This window comes from Podarcis gaigeae, assembly GCF_964106915.1.
Source record: "Podarcis gaigeae genome assembly, chromosome: 4".
NCBI lineage: Eukaryota > Metazoa > Chordata > Lepidosauria > Squamata > Lacertidae > Podarcis > Podarcis gaigeae.
The window spans coordinates 29825630-29842796 of NC_139677.1; the positions used below are offsets into that span (position 1 = coordinate 29825630).

Consider the following 17167-nt stretch of genomic DNA (forward strand, 5'->3'; position numbering starts at 1 on the left):
ACTCGGCCCTCCAGATGTTTTGTGACTACAATTCCCATCATCCCCTACCACTGGTCCTGTTAGCTAAGGATGATGGGATGCTCTTTGGGGTGCATGGGCCCGTTTGCAAATTGAGAAACTGTTGTGGGCACCACAAACACCACAACCAAGTACATATCATAACCTATTCTACTGGTGACAGCAGAATTCTTCTTTCAAGCCTAATTTCAGCTGTTGTGGGATAGGGGACCCTGAGGGCCTCAGTGAAGGCCTCTGTGGGCAAATGGGGACATGGGCTCATGTATTGGAGTGAAACTCACTTCTGTCTTCTAATATTGTATTTCCCCTCCTCTTTCCAGCTACCAGCCAATAGTGGATTACATAGATGCACAGTTTGAGTCTTACCTCCAGGAAGAGCTGAAAATTAAACGCTCTTTATATAATTACCATGACACTCGCATCCACGTGTGCCTCTACTTTATTTCACCCACAGGGCATTCCCTCAAAAGTCTTGATTTATTAACCATGAAAAATCTCGATAGCAAGGTAAGATGTTAAAGCCAGCTTTAGAGGAAAAAATATAGCAATAATCTTTCTTGCAGCTGAACTCTTAGAGTATTCACAGGGGCCTTTAAAAAAATATAGCAGCATTATGAAAATATATTTAAGATGCCGTTTTAACTGCAATCCAGTCTTGTTGTCAGGGACAAATAAAGGTTTCAATGAAAATAAGCATTTCGTAAGTGAAATTGAGTAAGCCTTTCCCCTGTCCAAAGTTTACTTAAACATCGTTCGTCATGTTCAGTTTTTAAAAGCCTGTTACTTTGAAGAAAACTCAGGATAAAGTTATTTTGCCTTTGAACAAGCAAAGGGATTATAGAGCTTCATAACAGAGTTGCAGAGAGGCAATGATGCCTGAGGTGAAATCGGTGACTAGATGCGATGAAATATCTATGCACTCTTACCTCTCCCTCACTAGAAACCTGGTTTTGGTCACCTGTTTGGTGATTTCATGCTCTAGGCCTATTCTTGGGGAAGTGACAGGAATAAAGGGCAACATTTTTTTAGTAGGAAAAGGTCTACTAACCTACCTTTAGGGATAAAACAGTTAAAAGACTGAGCCTAGGGCTTGCCAATCAGAAGGCTGGCAGTTTGAATCCCTGCGACGGGGTGAGCTCCTGTTCCTTGGTCCCTGCTCCTGCCAACCTAGCAGTTCGAAAGCACATCAAAGTGCAAGTAGATAAATAGGTACCACTCCAGCGGGAAGTGAACGGCATTTCCGTGCGCTGCTCTAGTTCACTAGAAGCGGCTTAGTCATGCTGCCCGCATGACCTGGAAACTGTATGCCGGCTCCATCGGCCAATAAAGCAAGATGAGCACCGCAACCCCAAAGTCATCTGCAACTGGACCTGACGGTCAGGGGTCCCTTTACCTTTATGTACATTATGCCCATAATTTATGTGCATTAATCTTGTGCTCATTTAGCTTTACATGCTTGGTAAAATGTTTTAAAAAATAATAAAGGGGGCGAACTTTGGCAATCCCACCCGCCATTGCACCCAGTGTGTTTTGACTAGATGTGATTTTGGCCTTAGGCATGATCCCCGGAATTTAACCCTTGTGTAAGTTGTAGGCTTACTATACATTGTTTTGAATTTATATTAACTTTGCCCATCAGGAAATGTGGGCTTTTTACATCTTTGTTATTACTGCTTCTTAAAAATTTATGACTATAGCTCATGTTGATATTTCAGTATAGACCCTGACACAAATATAGTCTGAAAAATGCATCTAAGCACCTGCCAGATGAGAGTATAGTTGGTTTTTTTTAAAAAAAAAATGACAGAAGATAGAAACTGCTTCTGAAGTGCTAATATACTGATCTCGGCCCCTCTAAAAATGTTGTAGAGATAAACTGTACTGCAAAACAAAAGCATTTCAAGATACTTGTCCTGCTCTTTTTATAGCTTCATGCAATTTCACTTCTTAATCAGTAAGAGGGTGAGGAATGTAGGAAAGAAATTGAAGCAGCTGGTACCAGCAAGCTAGATAGTTGTGACCGATTGCATGTTTATTTTCTGGTTATTAGAAATCCCAACTCTAGATTTAATATCATCTCATTTTAGAAGTCACATGTTAAAAAGAAAACAAGAACTTTGCCCAAACAGTCACTGGGTTTTGTTTGTTTGCCAAAGCAGTTGCTGGGTTTTGTGTGTGGAAACGTGATCTCTAAAATCAGATGAAATTAAAACACATTTATTAGGCAATTGGAATTCATATCAACTCTCCAGGATGGATGTTTAAACAATTTTTCACAGTTATCATTTCAGATAAAATAATAGTTCATGTATAGTTAAGGTCTGACTGTGCATATCATCTTAATGAAAGGTGAACAAAATGTTTAGGTGGCCCAATTCTATAGAGCGTATGACCTGCTGACTTGCTGCATTTTCCAATGAAGCCCTAGTATGGGTCAAAGCATCTAGATTTCTATGACCGACGTCCTTGGTTATGGCTGTCAACCCAAGCTGCATGTGTGTATGGAACTGTCACAGCCAGCGATGGCAGATGGAGCTGTGTAAGCACGTAGCGTGTGTGTTTTTATACCATTGCCAACAGTGAGTCAGTTCTGCTCCTGCCTATGTGCAGCTGGGGTTTGTAGCTCTTTATTTACAGAGGAGTTCATGGTGTTGTTGAACTGTAGCTAATTCAAACTAGACTATTTCTAATTTTAGATTTATATTGATATGGTCTAGGTAAACATTTTGACTTCTGGGGGTGAGGCTTTACATTAACCCATGTGGCGTTTTGTTCAGCAGCCTTTCCTCTGCCGTTTCGTTGTGTAAGCTCTTCCATGTTAAATAAAATAACAGCCTTTCGTACTTTTTTTTTTTTTTGAGATGCAAGTACCATTAACTAAAACAAGTACTCCTCAGAGGGAGTGTAAAATTAATTTAAAATCAAAGAGCAGAGTCTTCTGTACATGTTTAAATAATTAAATCGCAGGTTCAGCAAGTTCTATTTAAAGCAATGGCTGTTCTAAAACGGCAATGTATCATCATGAATTGTGGAACTCAAGGAAGGTACATGCCTCAAATGCTTTATCATTAGCCTAAATTGCCAGGAGAATGCCCTTGGTAGCAACCTGAGGAAGTGTAGGTGTGGTCTTAGTTGAACAAGGAACTGGAGAGGGACACAAATGAAGTCGCTTTCAATCTGACTCTTTCCCCTTCACCAGGCCATCAACTCTACCCAGGTCCCACAATTTTGCCCAACCCTTTCTCTCATTTTCTTAACTCTTCCGCTTCTATTTCTCAGTGAGGGTAGCTGGAGAAGTTTTAATCGAGGTTTCACCAGTGACTCACCTAATTAGCTAGGAATTCAGGTTGTTTTTTTTTTTAAAGGTGTGAAAGACGTAGATCTGATTTCTTTTTTAGCTTGTAGCTGAGTCAGAGGAAAACATCTAGAAATGTGGATCAAGTACAAAAGAAACATTATACAAGCAGCAATATAAATAGTCTTTCCTATAACTTTAACCGGATGGCAGGCAGACAGGAAAGCTAGGATTCATCCTATATCAAGCATTTGAAATTGGTTATGATTGCCAGCATTTATTTAGAAGCCCAAGATAATTTTGACTGATAAATCAGGAGGCTCTGAAACACTTCCAGAGATAAGGAATTTATTTAAAAGTTGCAGAGCATTTTACTGAAGTGCAAATTGCTAGCAGAGGACCCTTTGTGAAGATCATTACTGTTTTCTTAGGTAGTTCATTAAACATAAAGCATAATATAACCAAGATTTCACCTTTCCCTCTGAAAAGTAAACAGATTCCTTAGTAAAAAAAAAAAAGTTTAAAAAATACTGAATTGCTGTCTTTTTTTATGTTCATCCATTTGGATAGCTCATTATTAACAGGTAAAGTTTTAGTATAATTTTCATGTCTTTTTTAACAATGTTGAATGTATGGTTTTAGTTAATGTGGATCAAGGTCCAAATGACACTACAGATAAATGAAAACTATAAGTTCTTTGCTTGAGTTTTCTCTGAAGCAGCTTGTAGTACTGAAGAGGTTACTTGGTTGAGTCAGTAACCGAGTATCTTGTTGTAACAGCTTATTCAGTGATTATGATAATTTGTGTCTAAGAAATTACATGCAGGAATTTGACAAGAACGTATATCACAACCACATACTTCTTACTTCTTTAAATAGGTGAACATTATTCCACTTATAGCCAAAGCAGATACAATTTCTAAATCTGAACTGCAGAAATTTAAGATCAAAATCATGAGTGAGCTGGTCAGTAATGGAGTCCAGATCTACCAGTTTCCAACAGATGATGAGAGCATTGCCAAAATCAATGCCAGCATGAATGTAAGTACTTCACTGACCCCACAACAACATATTCAAACAAATCTGTACTGCCAATTGTTTGCCATTATAGCTATAGTGGATACATCTCACTCATACAAGGGATAGTGATAACAAAATGGACCCTGAGGAAAATTCTTTTGAGTGGGACATGGCACTATACTGGTTGCAAAGACTGACATTTTGAAACTAGGCCAGGAATGTTAAAAAATCCCCCTGTTTTCCCCCAATGGTATTTAACCATTGGTAAATACCCATTGGTAAATACCCAATGGTATTTAACCATTTCCCCCAATGGTATTTAACTGATTCTTAAATTCTGAACTATTTCTATATTTCACAGAGGCACTTCCATGTTCTTAAATGGTGCAGTTATCTTTCATGTAATTAGGATATATGTTATTGTTTATATTGTACTTTTTAATATACTTATTGAGCTGATAGCAATGCACCTTTATTTACTCTGTTTCACAGGGACACCTGCCCTTTGCCGTAGTGGGGAGTACAGAAGAAGTCAAAATTGGAAACAAAATAGTAAAAGCTCGCCAGTATCCTTGGGGCATAGTGCAAGGTACTGAAATAGGAAGTCCTTGTGTAAGTACTGTTTTGGAAACATTGCATAGTAAATGCGAAAGGTATGCAAGTAATATCTTATTTCGTTTCATTAGTGGAAAATGAGAACCATTGTGATTTTGTGAAACTTCGGGAAATGCTGATTTGTACAAATATGGAAGACTTGAGAGAGCAGACTCATATGCGCCACTACGAACTGTACCGGCGGTGCAAATTGGAAGAGATGGGCTTCCGAGACACCGATCAAGAAAACAAACCCGTCAGGTAAGTGAGTGAGCCTTCCCGATGTTTCAACAATTAAAACGTTTATTTACCCTCCTAGCAGCAGGATGGGGAAACGTAGCATTCGAAAAATATTGCAAAAAACTAAATACGTCTCTTACTCTTTTACTTAAAGCACTTAGCTAGTCATCATTCTGAACGCTGTTGGGTCAGTCCCTAGTTCAGTGGTAATTAGGCAGTATGAAATATACCGTGGTGGCAGCAAGAGTTGCATTAGTGCTAAAATTGCAAAGCAAATCAGCAGGGGACATCTGGCTGTCAGGTGCAGCTGTGGATTATAGCCCAAGGAACTCTGTTGCTGTGCTGAATGGTGCTCTGTTCAGATTACAGCAGTCATCCAGCTGGCTCAGGAGCGCAGCACTGATGCTGGAGGTTGTGTCAGTGGGCACATGGTTGCCTTCTGTGGTCCTGCAGCAATATTGGCGCTACTGCTTCTGAACTGAGCATGATGCTGACAGAAGTGGAAATGGTGCTTTTTCAGTTGAGAGTGGCTTGAAGAATGGCGAGTCCTTGCATTATCCTCTACTGAAGTGGTCCTTTTCTTCTCTGAGAACAAAGAAATTGAAAGTAACTCTGTGGAGAGAGTATAAGCTTGAAGTGGTCCAAGGTAATTGTATTCTCAGGCAGGAAGGTAAACCTAAGACCTTTTCTAATTTCTTTCAGAATTCCTTTTTGCCAGTGCCAGTTCTTCCTTCATGTGCACTATCTTCTTTTCCTTTCCTTTTGTCTTTCCGACTAATGTAAGTAAAAACTTTCTCTATAAACTTTCTTCTTTGTGTTTCATTCCTACTGTCCTTCCTCTCCTGTTACTAACACCTAAACATCTAAAGTTGTGCTGTTGATGCTTGTGCTGAAAAAGTTTAAGCAATAACTGAGTGGATTCACTGGCACCAAAAGTGACTTGGGTGGAATCTGCGCACATATTAAAAAACGCTGTGAAAATGCTTTTTTAAAGAATGTTCTGAAAAATACACTGAATTTGCCATAGCTCACCGTCACCATCTAGTGTCACATTTGTATATTGCAGTTTACAACACACTTAAAATGCTTTATTTGTGTAGCTAAGTCCTTGTTATTTACTCTCCAGGTACTGACTGGGTTTCTGTGATAAGCCAAGATAGGCCCTTTCCATATGTTACAGTATTGCACTGACTGGAAATGCCAATTGATTTTGTGCAATTCATTGGGGAGCAAAAAAATAGATAAGCATCAGCTTATCTATTTAAGGATCAGACTATGGCAGGATTGCCAAGACTCAAGACCATTGCTGACAATATGGTTTTCCATACTTCTCTTCAGCCATAATCTCTAGGGAGGGAGGATCCCAAATTCCCGGGCAATTTGTACAGTCTTCAGCAATTCTTAAGACTTCGGAATGAATCACATTCAAGGTGGCAGTGCTGAACTAGTCAGGGTGTAAAGCAGGAATGTGGAACCTGTGGCCCTCCAGATGTTTAGCTGCACAGTTCTACCAGCATCACTGACTATTAGTCATGTTGGCTGGGCTGATGGGAGTCAGGTGTCTAACAGCATCTGGAGGGCCGGGGTCCCTTGCTCCTGGTGAAAATAAAAACCAGTGGCATCTCAATAACTCGGTTCCTCTTTTCTTTTTACAAAATTCTAAATTCAAAGGCACCTTTTCTCCTTAATAGATGCCAGGAGTGGGATATTTGGAAGACCTCTGGCTGTTTTCATTGTATTTATTAGAGTGATATTGGACTCGGCTTTCAGCCGTAAGATCAGCAAGTTTTTTTTTCTGATTCAGAGTAGTCTCTTTTACTGGAAAGTGACTTTGTAGCGAGAACAGCTGCGAGAATATCAAGCTGTCCTTGTGCAAGGAAGGAAGGACACTTCCAGCATTCTATGAGGAAGTTTAAAGAGAGAGAGAGAGAGAGAGAGAGAGAGAGAGAGAGAGAGAGAGAGAGGAGGTTCCAGACCTGGCATGTGAAGAAGAGAAGAATTGGAAAGCCAGGCAAACAATGAGAAAATGACATTCTGTGTGTATATGCACCATTAGGCTGACATTCAGAGGCTCAGTGCCCTTGTGAACTTATTGCTTAGCATTTGTATCCTAACCATTCCCCCCCCCCCCAGAATTAAGTTCCCTTTCTATCATACAGGCTTACCTCCAAGTTTAGGGTCAAGGCTTAAGAATGAAATCCCACAGCCACTCATGCAGGGGGTTTTGCCCACTTCGCCACGATTCATTTATTGCCCTGCATTCTATTCATAATATCGCTGCATGTCGCATCCTGATACATTTTTAGAGCTGACATGCATTTTGGCCACAATAAATACTGTGGTGAGACACCAGACTTCAGACATTTCCCCCACTTCTCACAGTGCGTTGTAGGCAATGTCCCACATTCTTTTGCCTCAAAATAAGGACTGAAGGATGGCGCAATTGGAGACATTGGGTGAACCTCTGAACTGCAGCCCCCCTGAATTTCTCACCACCTGCCCTACAACATTGATACGGCTCAGTTTGACTGGAATGTTGTATTTATTCTTTATGCCAGTTGGCTCAACCTGTTATAGTAGTATGACCATAGATATGGGGTTAATGTCTTAGACCAATTTCCCCCAAACCAATTTTTGTTGTTATTTAAGAATTATTAAGGCAAGAAGTTAAACAGTTTTTGAGAAAACTATTTATTGCGGGCTATGTGTGTTGTTTAAAAATAACATAAACAGAGATGAACACATCCAGCCAAGCCCATCTATTCTGGACTGCAATAGTTTGCACCCCTCACTTTAGCTTCTGAGACCTTTTCCTGTTTTCGCTCCTTTCCACTCTTGTAACGCTTTTGCAGTGTTTCAGTCCCTTTCTCCGTTGCAGGTCTTCAAATCCACTTCTTCTAGTTTCTGGTGCCACAGCCTGCTTAACAGCTACCCTGTCTTCTCGCTTGACTTATCTACAGTATTTTCACGCCCCTACCAATCTTTTAGCTAGTTGGGAGAGGAGTGTTCAGCTGCAATCCAAACCCTGGCTGGGGAGTGACACAACTTAACAGAGCAGTGGGGTCACCTCTGCATTCGCAGCTCTGCTGATCACGCTGATTGTAGGAGAGGGTGGGGGGCAGGCAAACTGCTCACCCAGCCTATGGAGACTTGCAGAACTAGGCAGACTGACACCTCTGCAACAACTCCCACAGCTTGGCTCAGTCGCCAGGTTCTTAGGATGAGCTGCTTAACAGGGCTGCTTAATCCTCATAAGTAAAACATCCCTGTAAACTTTTTACCCTCCTGTGCACAAGAGCCTTTAAAGCAAAAAAGGAACAATTTAAGAACTCAAAACCAACACGAAATGACTTCACACCTCACAATAAGAGGAAAATTCTACAAAACCTTGACATAAATAAGCGTTTATTTATGCAAAAATAAAGCAGTTCTGGAAATGGAATCTATTTGCATAATTTTGCATGGATTATAGCATTAGGATTTCCTTGATGTGAGCAGCTGTGTATTTATTTCCAGCTATTGGAAGGCTAGTTGGTGATACCTGCCCACAACCTGTCCTCTGTAGAATAATTTGTTTGCTTTTATCCTTCATGCTTTTAAATTTTTATTTTAATTGTTATGTCATGTGGGCCTTTTAGCCCCTTATGGACTTGAATTTGTTGTTGTGAAAGTTCTAAAATGGTAATGTCTTTTAAATAGTGAGATTGAATCTAACTACTGTAAGAACAGAGGATATTAGCTGAAATCGGAAAAACTTTCTCAATCCCCACAACCTATGCTTTTAAGTCTGTGCACAGTGTATTTATGGTAATGTGACTGTCTGTTCTGTTCATTTTGCACACGGCAGACTGACCTTGCATAGTTCCTGAAATGCAGGTCATTGTCACAAAGGAGCATTACCTTGCTACAACTGTTCTGGGTCAGAGAACATCTCAGATGAAGCTTTTCAAAGGCTCCAGAATCTTTTTGTTGAAGCCAAATCTGAAGGGCTGTTTACCACCCTTGTTACAACTTGAATAACCTGTGCTGCCTTTTCCTCTAATTGAGCTCAGAACTGCAACGTTGCTTGGTGAAGAACTGGTCTGTATTCTTGCTATTAAGATTAAGATCAAATTAACTAATGACTTTGCATTTGTTACTCGAAAGGATTACAGAGAGCCAGTGTAGTGGTTAAGAGTTGTAGTCTCGTAATCTGGGGAACCAGGTTCACGTCTCCGCTCCTTCACATGCAGCTGCTGGGTGACCTTGGGCCAGTCACACTTCTCTGAAGTCTCTCAGCCCCACTCACCTCACAGAGTGTTTGTTGTGGGGGAGGAAGGGAAAGGAGAAGTGAGCCGCTTTGAGACTCCTTCGGGTAGTGATAAAGCGGGATATCAAATCCAAACTCCCCTTCTTCTACAGTATAGTAAAGAGATAAATGGGGGGGGGGAATGCATAAAATTGCTTACATTTTATGATCCTCAGTCTACAGGAGACGTACGAAGCCAAGCGGCATGAATTCCTTGGTGAATTGCAGCAGAAAGAAGAGGAGATGAGGCAGATGTTCGTCCAGAGGGTCAAGGAGAAAGAAGCACTGCTGAAAGAAGCTGAGCGAGAAGTAAGAATGCCTGCCTACTGTTCTGAATTTGATCTGGTTGCAGTGGTAGTGTGAACAGATAAAATACTGTGTTTAAGAAAGAAACAGAATAGGTTGGCTAGCTTCCAGCAAAATAATGCACTGAAGAGAATCGCATGCACGAGCTGGAGCTTTGCTCTTTCCACAGAACTATGGTTTGTCTCTTTGGCAGCAAAAAAAGAATAGCTTTGGCTGTATGTGCTCTGTCCCATTTATGGAAGGGCCTTCTCTGCATCCTGATCATGGCTGGAACTAGATCAGGACCAGTAGGAGTTGGGAAGAAAATATTGTGCTGTGCACATGATGCTTCCACTCGCTTTCTTTTCCAAAGCCTCACCTTGGGTCACAGAGTTCTTCCTCCTCTTCCTTCTGCATGCAGTGAGCGCCAATTGGGAATTTCAGCAAAAGGTTTCTTGGAAGAGTTATGCACTTTTGCCCCTGTAGAGGCAGAATTGGGAAACAGCTGGAGAAAACGAGGGTCTTTGGTTAGGTTCTGAGCTCTGGCTGAAGCTTGGTTGACTCCCTGCCCCCCCCCCCAAAGGTTTCTTTGGTTTACAAATATGATAATTCTTATGTACAAATAGAGTAAGTCCTCTGATTATGCAGAAACCACTAGCATATCTGTGAGTGGTCATGTTTTGCTTCCCAGCTGATTGGAACAGGAGAAGCCACTAAATTAAGCATTTTATGTATATCTAAGATGGCAACTCCTTGTTGTCTTTAAAGAGGGTTCAACGATACAGTATAAGGCAGCAATTTATAATTGCTCAGTGGTCTCAAAAGTTGACTTTAAGAGGATTAAGAGGGGTCAGTCCCTTCAAGCTGGGAATACACTGTTGACCCAAAGCCATAGTTTCTCTCAGTACCATATGCATATTGAGAGATGGGATTGATTGAGGTAGAAATCTAGGATTGCCATACATCCATAATTTCCCAGAAATAGCCAGGAAACTCTGTCCGGGTGGAAATCGCTGAAATGTCTGGGAAAATCTGGACGTATGGCAACCCATGTCTTCCTCCTCCTCCTCCTCCTCCTCCTCCTACGATTTTGACCTGTTCTCCATTTACCAAGAAAAGGAAAACCGAATATGGAATAATCCTAAAGGCTGGTGCTCCTTTTGAAAAGTTTACTTAATATACTCTTTTCCGCATTTGTCGTTAAAAAGGATTTAAATTTAAGGCATTGGTCTTGTAGACGGCTCTAGGTTGCATTCCTAACCCTACTCACCTTGGAGTAAGCCATGCTAAATTCAGAAAGGGTTAGGATTCTACTGTAAGTGCAGGTGTGCGTAATGTCAATAAAATAGGAACACGAAGCTCAAAATTCTGACTCTTAGAAAACCAGTCTCTGTGTTCTGTTGTGTGATTACTGAGGATGGAATGCTAAGTGCCACCTTGTGGCCGAAATGACTTTTTTTTTTTTGCTCTACTTCAGCTACAAGTGAAGTTTGAACATTTAAAACGGCTTCATCAAGAAGAGAGGATGAAAGTAGATGAGAAAAGAAAGCTCCTGGAAGATGAAATGAGTGCATTCAGTAAGAGAAAGGCTGCTTCAGACATACTCCAAGGGAGGGCCCTGCCCCCCACACCCACGGTTGGTTTAAAAAAAGACAAGGATCGGAAAAAGTAAGTAATCAGTTTCAGAGGATCTTAGGATTTAGGGAGAACTTGTCCAATTCAGATGAATATTTTAAGTAGTATAAATTATTCAGCCATGAAGTATGAAAAATAAGTAAATTTTGTTGCAAGTTGTTTGAGGTTTTCTTATTGATATCATCAGGCACTTTTATGAAAACTCTTCTTTTTATGTCCCCTTCCCCACCAAAGGGAACAAGATTTTCGGCTTGAGCTGCTGTGTTTTGATATCGGAGATCAGGAAGTTGTGAATATACAGGAAGCGAGAGAGAGAGAGAGAAATTAGAAAGGGAAAGAACACAGTGACTAGAGCTTGGAAGTAGTTTACAAATGTTGTATGGTTAGGGTATGTTAGTTTTGTAAGTCATTGAAAACAGATTCGCATGGTCACAATGTGCTTTAATACTTGAGTTTTTCATTCCAGAGAATGCTATTGAAATTCCCAACAGCTTTTGTAGTTTGGTGGTCGTGGCAGAAGCTGTTATGGAACAGTCAACAATCTAAATCTGTATTGTGTATGGGCAGCTGTTGCACTCATTGGGTGGTATCCAACATGCTCTGAGTAGACTCATTGAAATCAACAGGCAACTTATTTTTAGCCCAGTGATTTCTGTGGGTCTGCTCTGAGTATTCCTAATGCTGAATATTAGCCACTGTTCTGCCCAAAATCTCAACTGCTGCAAGGAATTACTGCATGTAAAGCAAAATTTTATTAATGGTTTTCACAATAGAAATGTGCACTTTTAAATTATGAAATCGTTCAATGAGAACATTTCCTATCTTCTCAGTAGTGAAAGTAGGGAGTCATCCAATGATGTCTGCCCACTTCTGCAATGGAACTCGGCTTGTGCAGTGGGACTTCCCTTCTCTCTGCCCTCCACCACTGCCCTAGCGTACCTCCCAAATCTTCTCTGGAGGTCTACCTACTCTCTGGGGAAGATTTGGGGTATGAGTGGGGCTGCTAGGGGGAGGAAGGTTTGCTTAAAATGGCTTTTGTTCTCCATTCTGCTGGCAGAAGAGTACTCGGCCCTCTAGATGTTTTGGGACTACAACTCCCATCATCCCTAGCTAACAGGACCAGTGGTCAGGGATGATGGGAATTGTAGTCCCCAAACATCTGGAGGGCCGAGTTTGCCTATGCCTGTTTTACATGATTTATATTTCACACTTTCAACATAACAGCTAACAGAGTTGTAGAAAACAAAAGGGAAATTGAAGGCTATACCATGTGATATTTCTCTACATTTAAGTCGGTTCAAGTTTTGTCTAGTCGGGACTTATCAAAGTAAATGAACAAATTGAAGATGGAAGCTTTAATACTGCAAATAGACTTTGCTCTCTGTGGATAAAGGCACATCTGATACGCCTCTTTCTGTTTCAGCTCTGGCTTTATGTGAAATTGAAGATACAAGGAGAAATTCTTCACAGTTCCCCATGATGAAACGTCGATCACCCTCCCCCTTTTTTAATGCAAGCGAACTTGAAAACTGATCACTGCTTAATCAATGGAAAAGTATATTAAAATGTATAATCAGTTTTGCATAATGTACTGTAGGGTTGCTGTTGCATTAATATATTTAAAAGGATGTTTCTTTTAAGCCGCCATTGATATGCACTTAAACTATATAGCCGTGGCCAAGTTGCACACACCAAAGATTACTGTGCCATAAAACAGTTTTCATTTGAGTTATGAGCACTGTAGTACAGAAGTGAATATATATTACATATGTTTTAAAGAACTGGTGCCTTTTATCCTGTTTTAGCTATACACAATTGAATGCATTTATTCAGCTGAATAAAATATGTAAACCTGTTTAAATAAACACTTCCTTTCCTCAAAACGGACTTACAAATGTCCTTTCCAGGCCTGTGATAATGATAAGCTTTTGAATTATTCGTGGAAGCATTAAGCTTCATTCCCAAATATATTTTGAGAACCAGCTTGGTTTATAGACATACCTTCCACTTGATCAGGCTTTGCTGTTCTTCAGCTTACATTACATGCCGCCAGTCGAGTGGAAACTAGAAATTTCCCAAAACAAATAAAACCAGGTTTGGTTCATGAGAACCCTGACAAACTGAGTTTGTAAGATGATAGATCAAGTGCCTTGGAGAGAGGTCTTCCTTCAGTTTAGCACTTTGCTAACTAAATTTGCAGAGCTGGCTGCAAAATCCTTCTTTGAACTCTGCAGTCCTGTGGTTGATCAACCAGAAGCAGGTTCTCTTGTGTTCAGTATGGGCAACGGGGCGGCTGACTCCAAGTAAGTGCATAGAGGAGGGATGGGGGACCTGTGACTTCCAGGTATTGTTGGACTCCAACTCCTGTTGCTCTCAGATAGCATGGCCAAGTGGCCAGGGATAATTGACACTGTAGTCCAGCAACATCTGGAGGGCCACAGGTTCCCCATCATTTGTGTTTACAATTGCAGCCTAACTCGAGGCTAAGGAAGTACTGAGTAACCGTGTAGAATATTGTACTCTAAATGTAATCTTAACTTAATTTTAAAGTTATTGTACAACTTATTGCAGCCGATAGGTTTTTAACCTTTGTACGGTTCCTTTTTACTAATAAGCAAAAGCAGCTGTATCCGCAATCCTCGTAGATTTCTGCAGGACTTAAAAAACATGTATATATAAATGCATAACTTGGGAAATAAACACACAATGTTATCCATAAGCTACACGAATCCCTTATTTTCTTGAGAAATACTGCTGTATGGTCCTCAAGCCAGCTTCCGTCTAATTTGAAAACTTAAGCAGAGGTGTTTACGTTTGAGACAGCCATTGCACACATGCAGATGACATCTCAGTGTATAGGAGGTTGGTTGGGAAAAACAAAATAAGGTAATGTGCATTGAATGGATACATACCTGCCCCTTCTCAGATGTGTACGGTAATGTTAAAAGTTACTTGAGGCATGGGGGGCGGCCTACCTCATGTTTGAAGGTGCTAATGTGCACATAGCCTAGATTTCAAATCTCATGTTGTTGAACTATTTTATCATAAATGCAATTTCTAAGAAGAAGACATGAAGGCAACAGAACCAATGAGGGGAGGGGTGAAAGAAACTGGCTGTTGTGGGCGGGGAATTGAGTGTGAAAGAATGGGAGAAGATATTATAGGAGATGGTTAAAAATATTCTGTTATTCTGAGTCTGAATTACTCTGAATCCGTCACAACGAGGTAATGGAGTATCCTTTCTTCTCCAATTTGGAATAGATATTGGGTTGCTAGGCAACATTTTCCATGTTCCTTGCTCCTGAGCTAAAATAATAATTAAAAAATACCTTCATCTGGGTCATGTTATTCTGGTGATGTGATAAGAAATGAAGCTAGAAAAATCATTCTCAAAGCAACACTGTCTGTATTTTAACCCGTCCTTCTGGGTTTCTTCTGATCTATTTATAGATCATACTTTTTTTTTTTACTGCCTAATAATCTGGCAAAAACTTTGAGTGAATTCATTCTGCAATCCCCGGGGCGGATTTAGGGGAGGGTTCAGTCACACTGGGCGTGAAACCTTGGGGTGCAGCAACTATTACTTTGAATGCAGCAAGAGAGGTGGGGTGAGGTGGTGGGGACCCCAAATTTTGGCGTCGCACAAGGCAATGCTGAAACTCGAGACCAGAAGATCTGCCCCTGTTGCAAATCTCCTTTCGGTTTTAAGAGCAGGCCTCTGTTGTCTTGTATTCCAGTTCTGAGGATTCTTGCAGCCTTGCCAGCGTTAGTTTTGCCCTTCTCCTATCCTGGTGATAAAAAACAACAACTTGAAGGAAACTCCTATCACATGACTAGACTTCTGGAAGGTTCAGTTCAACGCAGCCACTTTAGGAGGCCACACCTCAGAGCCCAGGGCTGAGACAAGGCCTTGGTTGAGGAGCTAGGCCCAAGCAAGCTGAAGAAAGGTAGGCCGAGAAGCCTGAGGCCTTGCGACAAACAGCAGGCCTGTCGGAAACGGTGGCGGCATTATGCCCGTAACTGATGGCCGTGGCACAGATAGCGCTGTAATTAATCCATGAGCCCCTTACCACAGGCAGTAATTTTGCAGGTTTGGAGCAGCCAGCAGCCTTCATGAATTGTTATTTGTTCTATCACAGTAAACAGAAGCCAGATCTTCAGCAGGGACACTAACTGCATTGCCACAGAGGGCAAATTGCAGCTGGCACATAACTATGATTTTTTTCAGGGGGGAGGCCCTGTTACACTTTTTGTGGAGAGAATGGGGAGACTCAATTTACAGTTGGGGAAAGGGAACTAACCTAACTGTTGGTGGGGAGGGACTTCTAATTCCCCCCATTCTTTTTCAAGGCAAAAAAATCATCATGGCTGTGCAAATTTTTGTGGGCTTCCCTTGGTGAAGCTTTGAAATGAATCATATACAGAGGTTAATGAGAGGGAGAGCATGTTCACAGGCTTGTTACTGTCGTGGGTTACTTTAAAAAAAAAAATTGGGAGTAGGTGAACGCTTCAATTTCATGTTGTATTTAGTTGCAAAGAGGTGGGTTCTGGCTGAGGAGGAAACGCCAGCTTACTTTACTTGTGTTTGGATGCCACGCTAATAAAAACAAAAAACAGGGTTTTGTTTGATGCGAACAAGAGACAGCGGGCCTAGAGTTTGCGAACTTTCCCTCCCTTCTAGGATGCAGCTTCGAGGAGGAATTTGTAAACATCCGGCTTTGCTTAGCCAGATGTTGTTGTATCATAGGGACCAACAAATGGGATAAGTGTGGTTTGTTTGAAAAATGCCCACTGCACATGGCAAGTGTCATTTTCTCCTCACTTAACAGCTCCTTCTTGCATGCATGCATGCTCCCCAAACCACAGTGCTTCTTCCAACATAACATGCTGCATATGTATCACCTAAAAACAGCATATGGGCAGTGCCGGATTTACGTATAAGCTAAACAAGCTACAGCTTAGGGCCCCACTCTCTTGGGGGCCCCCAAAAAAAATTAAAGAGGAAAAAAACCTGGATGTACATTTCCAAAATTTAAGATAAGTTCCACAATTACTTTGATAAAATACATATTTTGTTATGTGCAAATGGCTTTAGATACCTATTAGGTCCATAAATTTCCATATAGCATATATTCAACACAAAAAACAGAGGCAATTTGTTGTTGACAAAGGACAGCTGGACATATAAAGGGCCCCATTACCTTCAGTAGCTTAGAGCCTCATCAAACCTAAATCCAGTCCTGCGTATGGGTAGCACCCAACAAATGCATCCTATCAGCAAAAACATTTATGCTTCCACAATGAACTTTCCTTCCTCTCTTCTCCCTGTGCTTGCCCCTCATCTGCTCCGAAGGGTTGGGGGAACTTTTAGAATACATTTAGAGGACGCATGCATGGGAAATTTCTGCAGAAGCAGAAATCTTACTGTTGATGGGACATGTTAGTTGGATACCACATGCCTCAATGTGTTTGTTTTTAACTCATATACAAAATAGGTCCGATTAATCAAATAAATAAATTTCATATGATTATTCAATTATGATTTTATTTAATCTAGTCCTACCACTTTTTCCTTAGCCAGTTGTTTTATTATTTTTTTTAAATATTTAGTCAAATTTTAGTCCTACCTTTTCCCCCTAACCCCATTTGTTCTTTATTTTAGAAAATCATTTGAACTACTTTCCCCCCCAGAAGTATAAGTCTGAGACGAGAATGAGAGCATCCTATTCACCAGTCAATAAAGAAGAAACAAGGAGTGTGAGTAAAGTAATCGATGAGTATTCTCTTTGTAT

The 17167-nt window shown here is 40.8% G+C and overlaps 1 protein-coding gene across 24 annotated transcripts in view; it reads left to right on the plus strand.

Moving 5' to 3' along the window:
* SEPTIN10 (septin 10) overlaps positions 1–17167 on the plus strand; it is a 49324-nt gene that overhangs the window by 14797 nt on the left and 17360 nt on the right. For 6 of the 24 annotated variants that reach the window (XM_083735542.1, XM_083735543.1, XM_083735552.1 and 3 more), the window contains exons 5-11: positions 339–525; positions 4193–4354; positions 4826–4922; positions 5020–5188; positions 9632–9764; positions 11218–11408; positions 12799–14094. The exons of 5 other annotated variants lie outside the window; for them this stretch is intronic. In XM_083735542.1, coding sequence (XP_083591668.1) covers positions 339–525; positions 4193–4354; positions 4826–4922; positions 5020–5188; positions 9632–9764; positions 11218–11408; positions 12799–12814 — 955 coding nt within the window. In that variant the 3' untranslated portion in view covers positions 12815–14094. 13 more of the 24 variants (XM_083735554.1, XM_083735555.1, XM_083735557.1 and 10 more) reach the window with 10 other exon arrangements.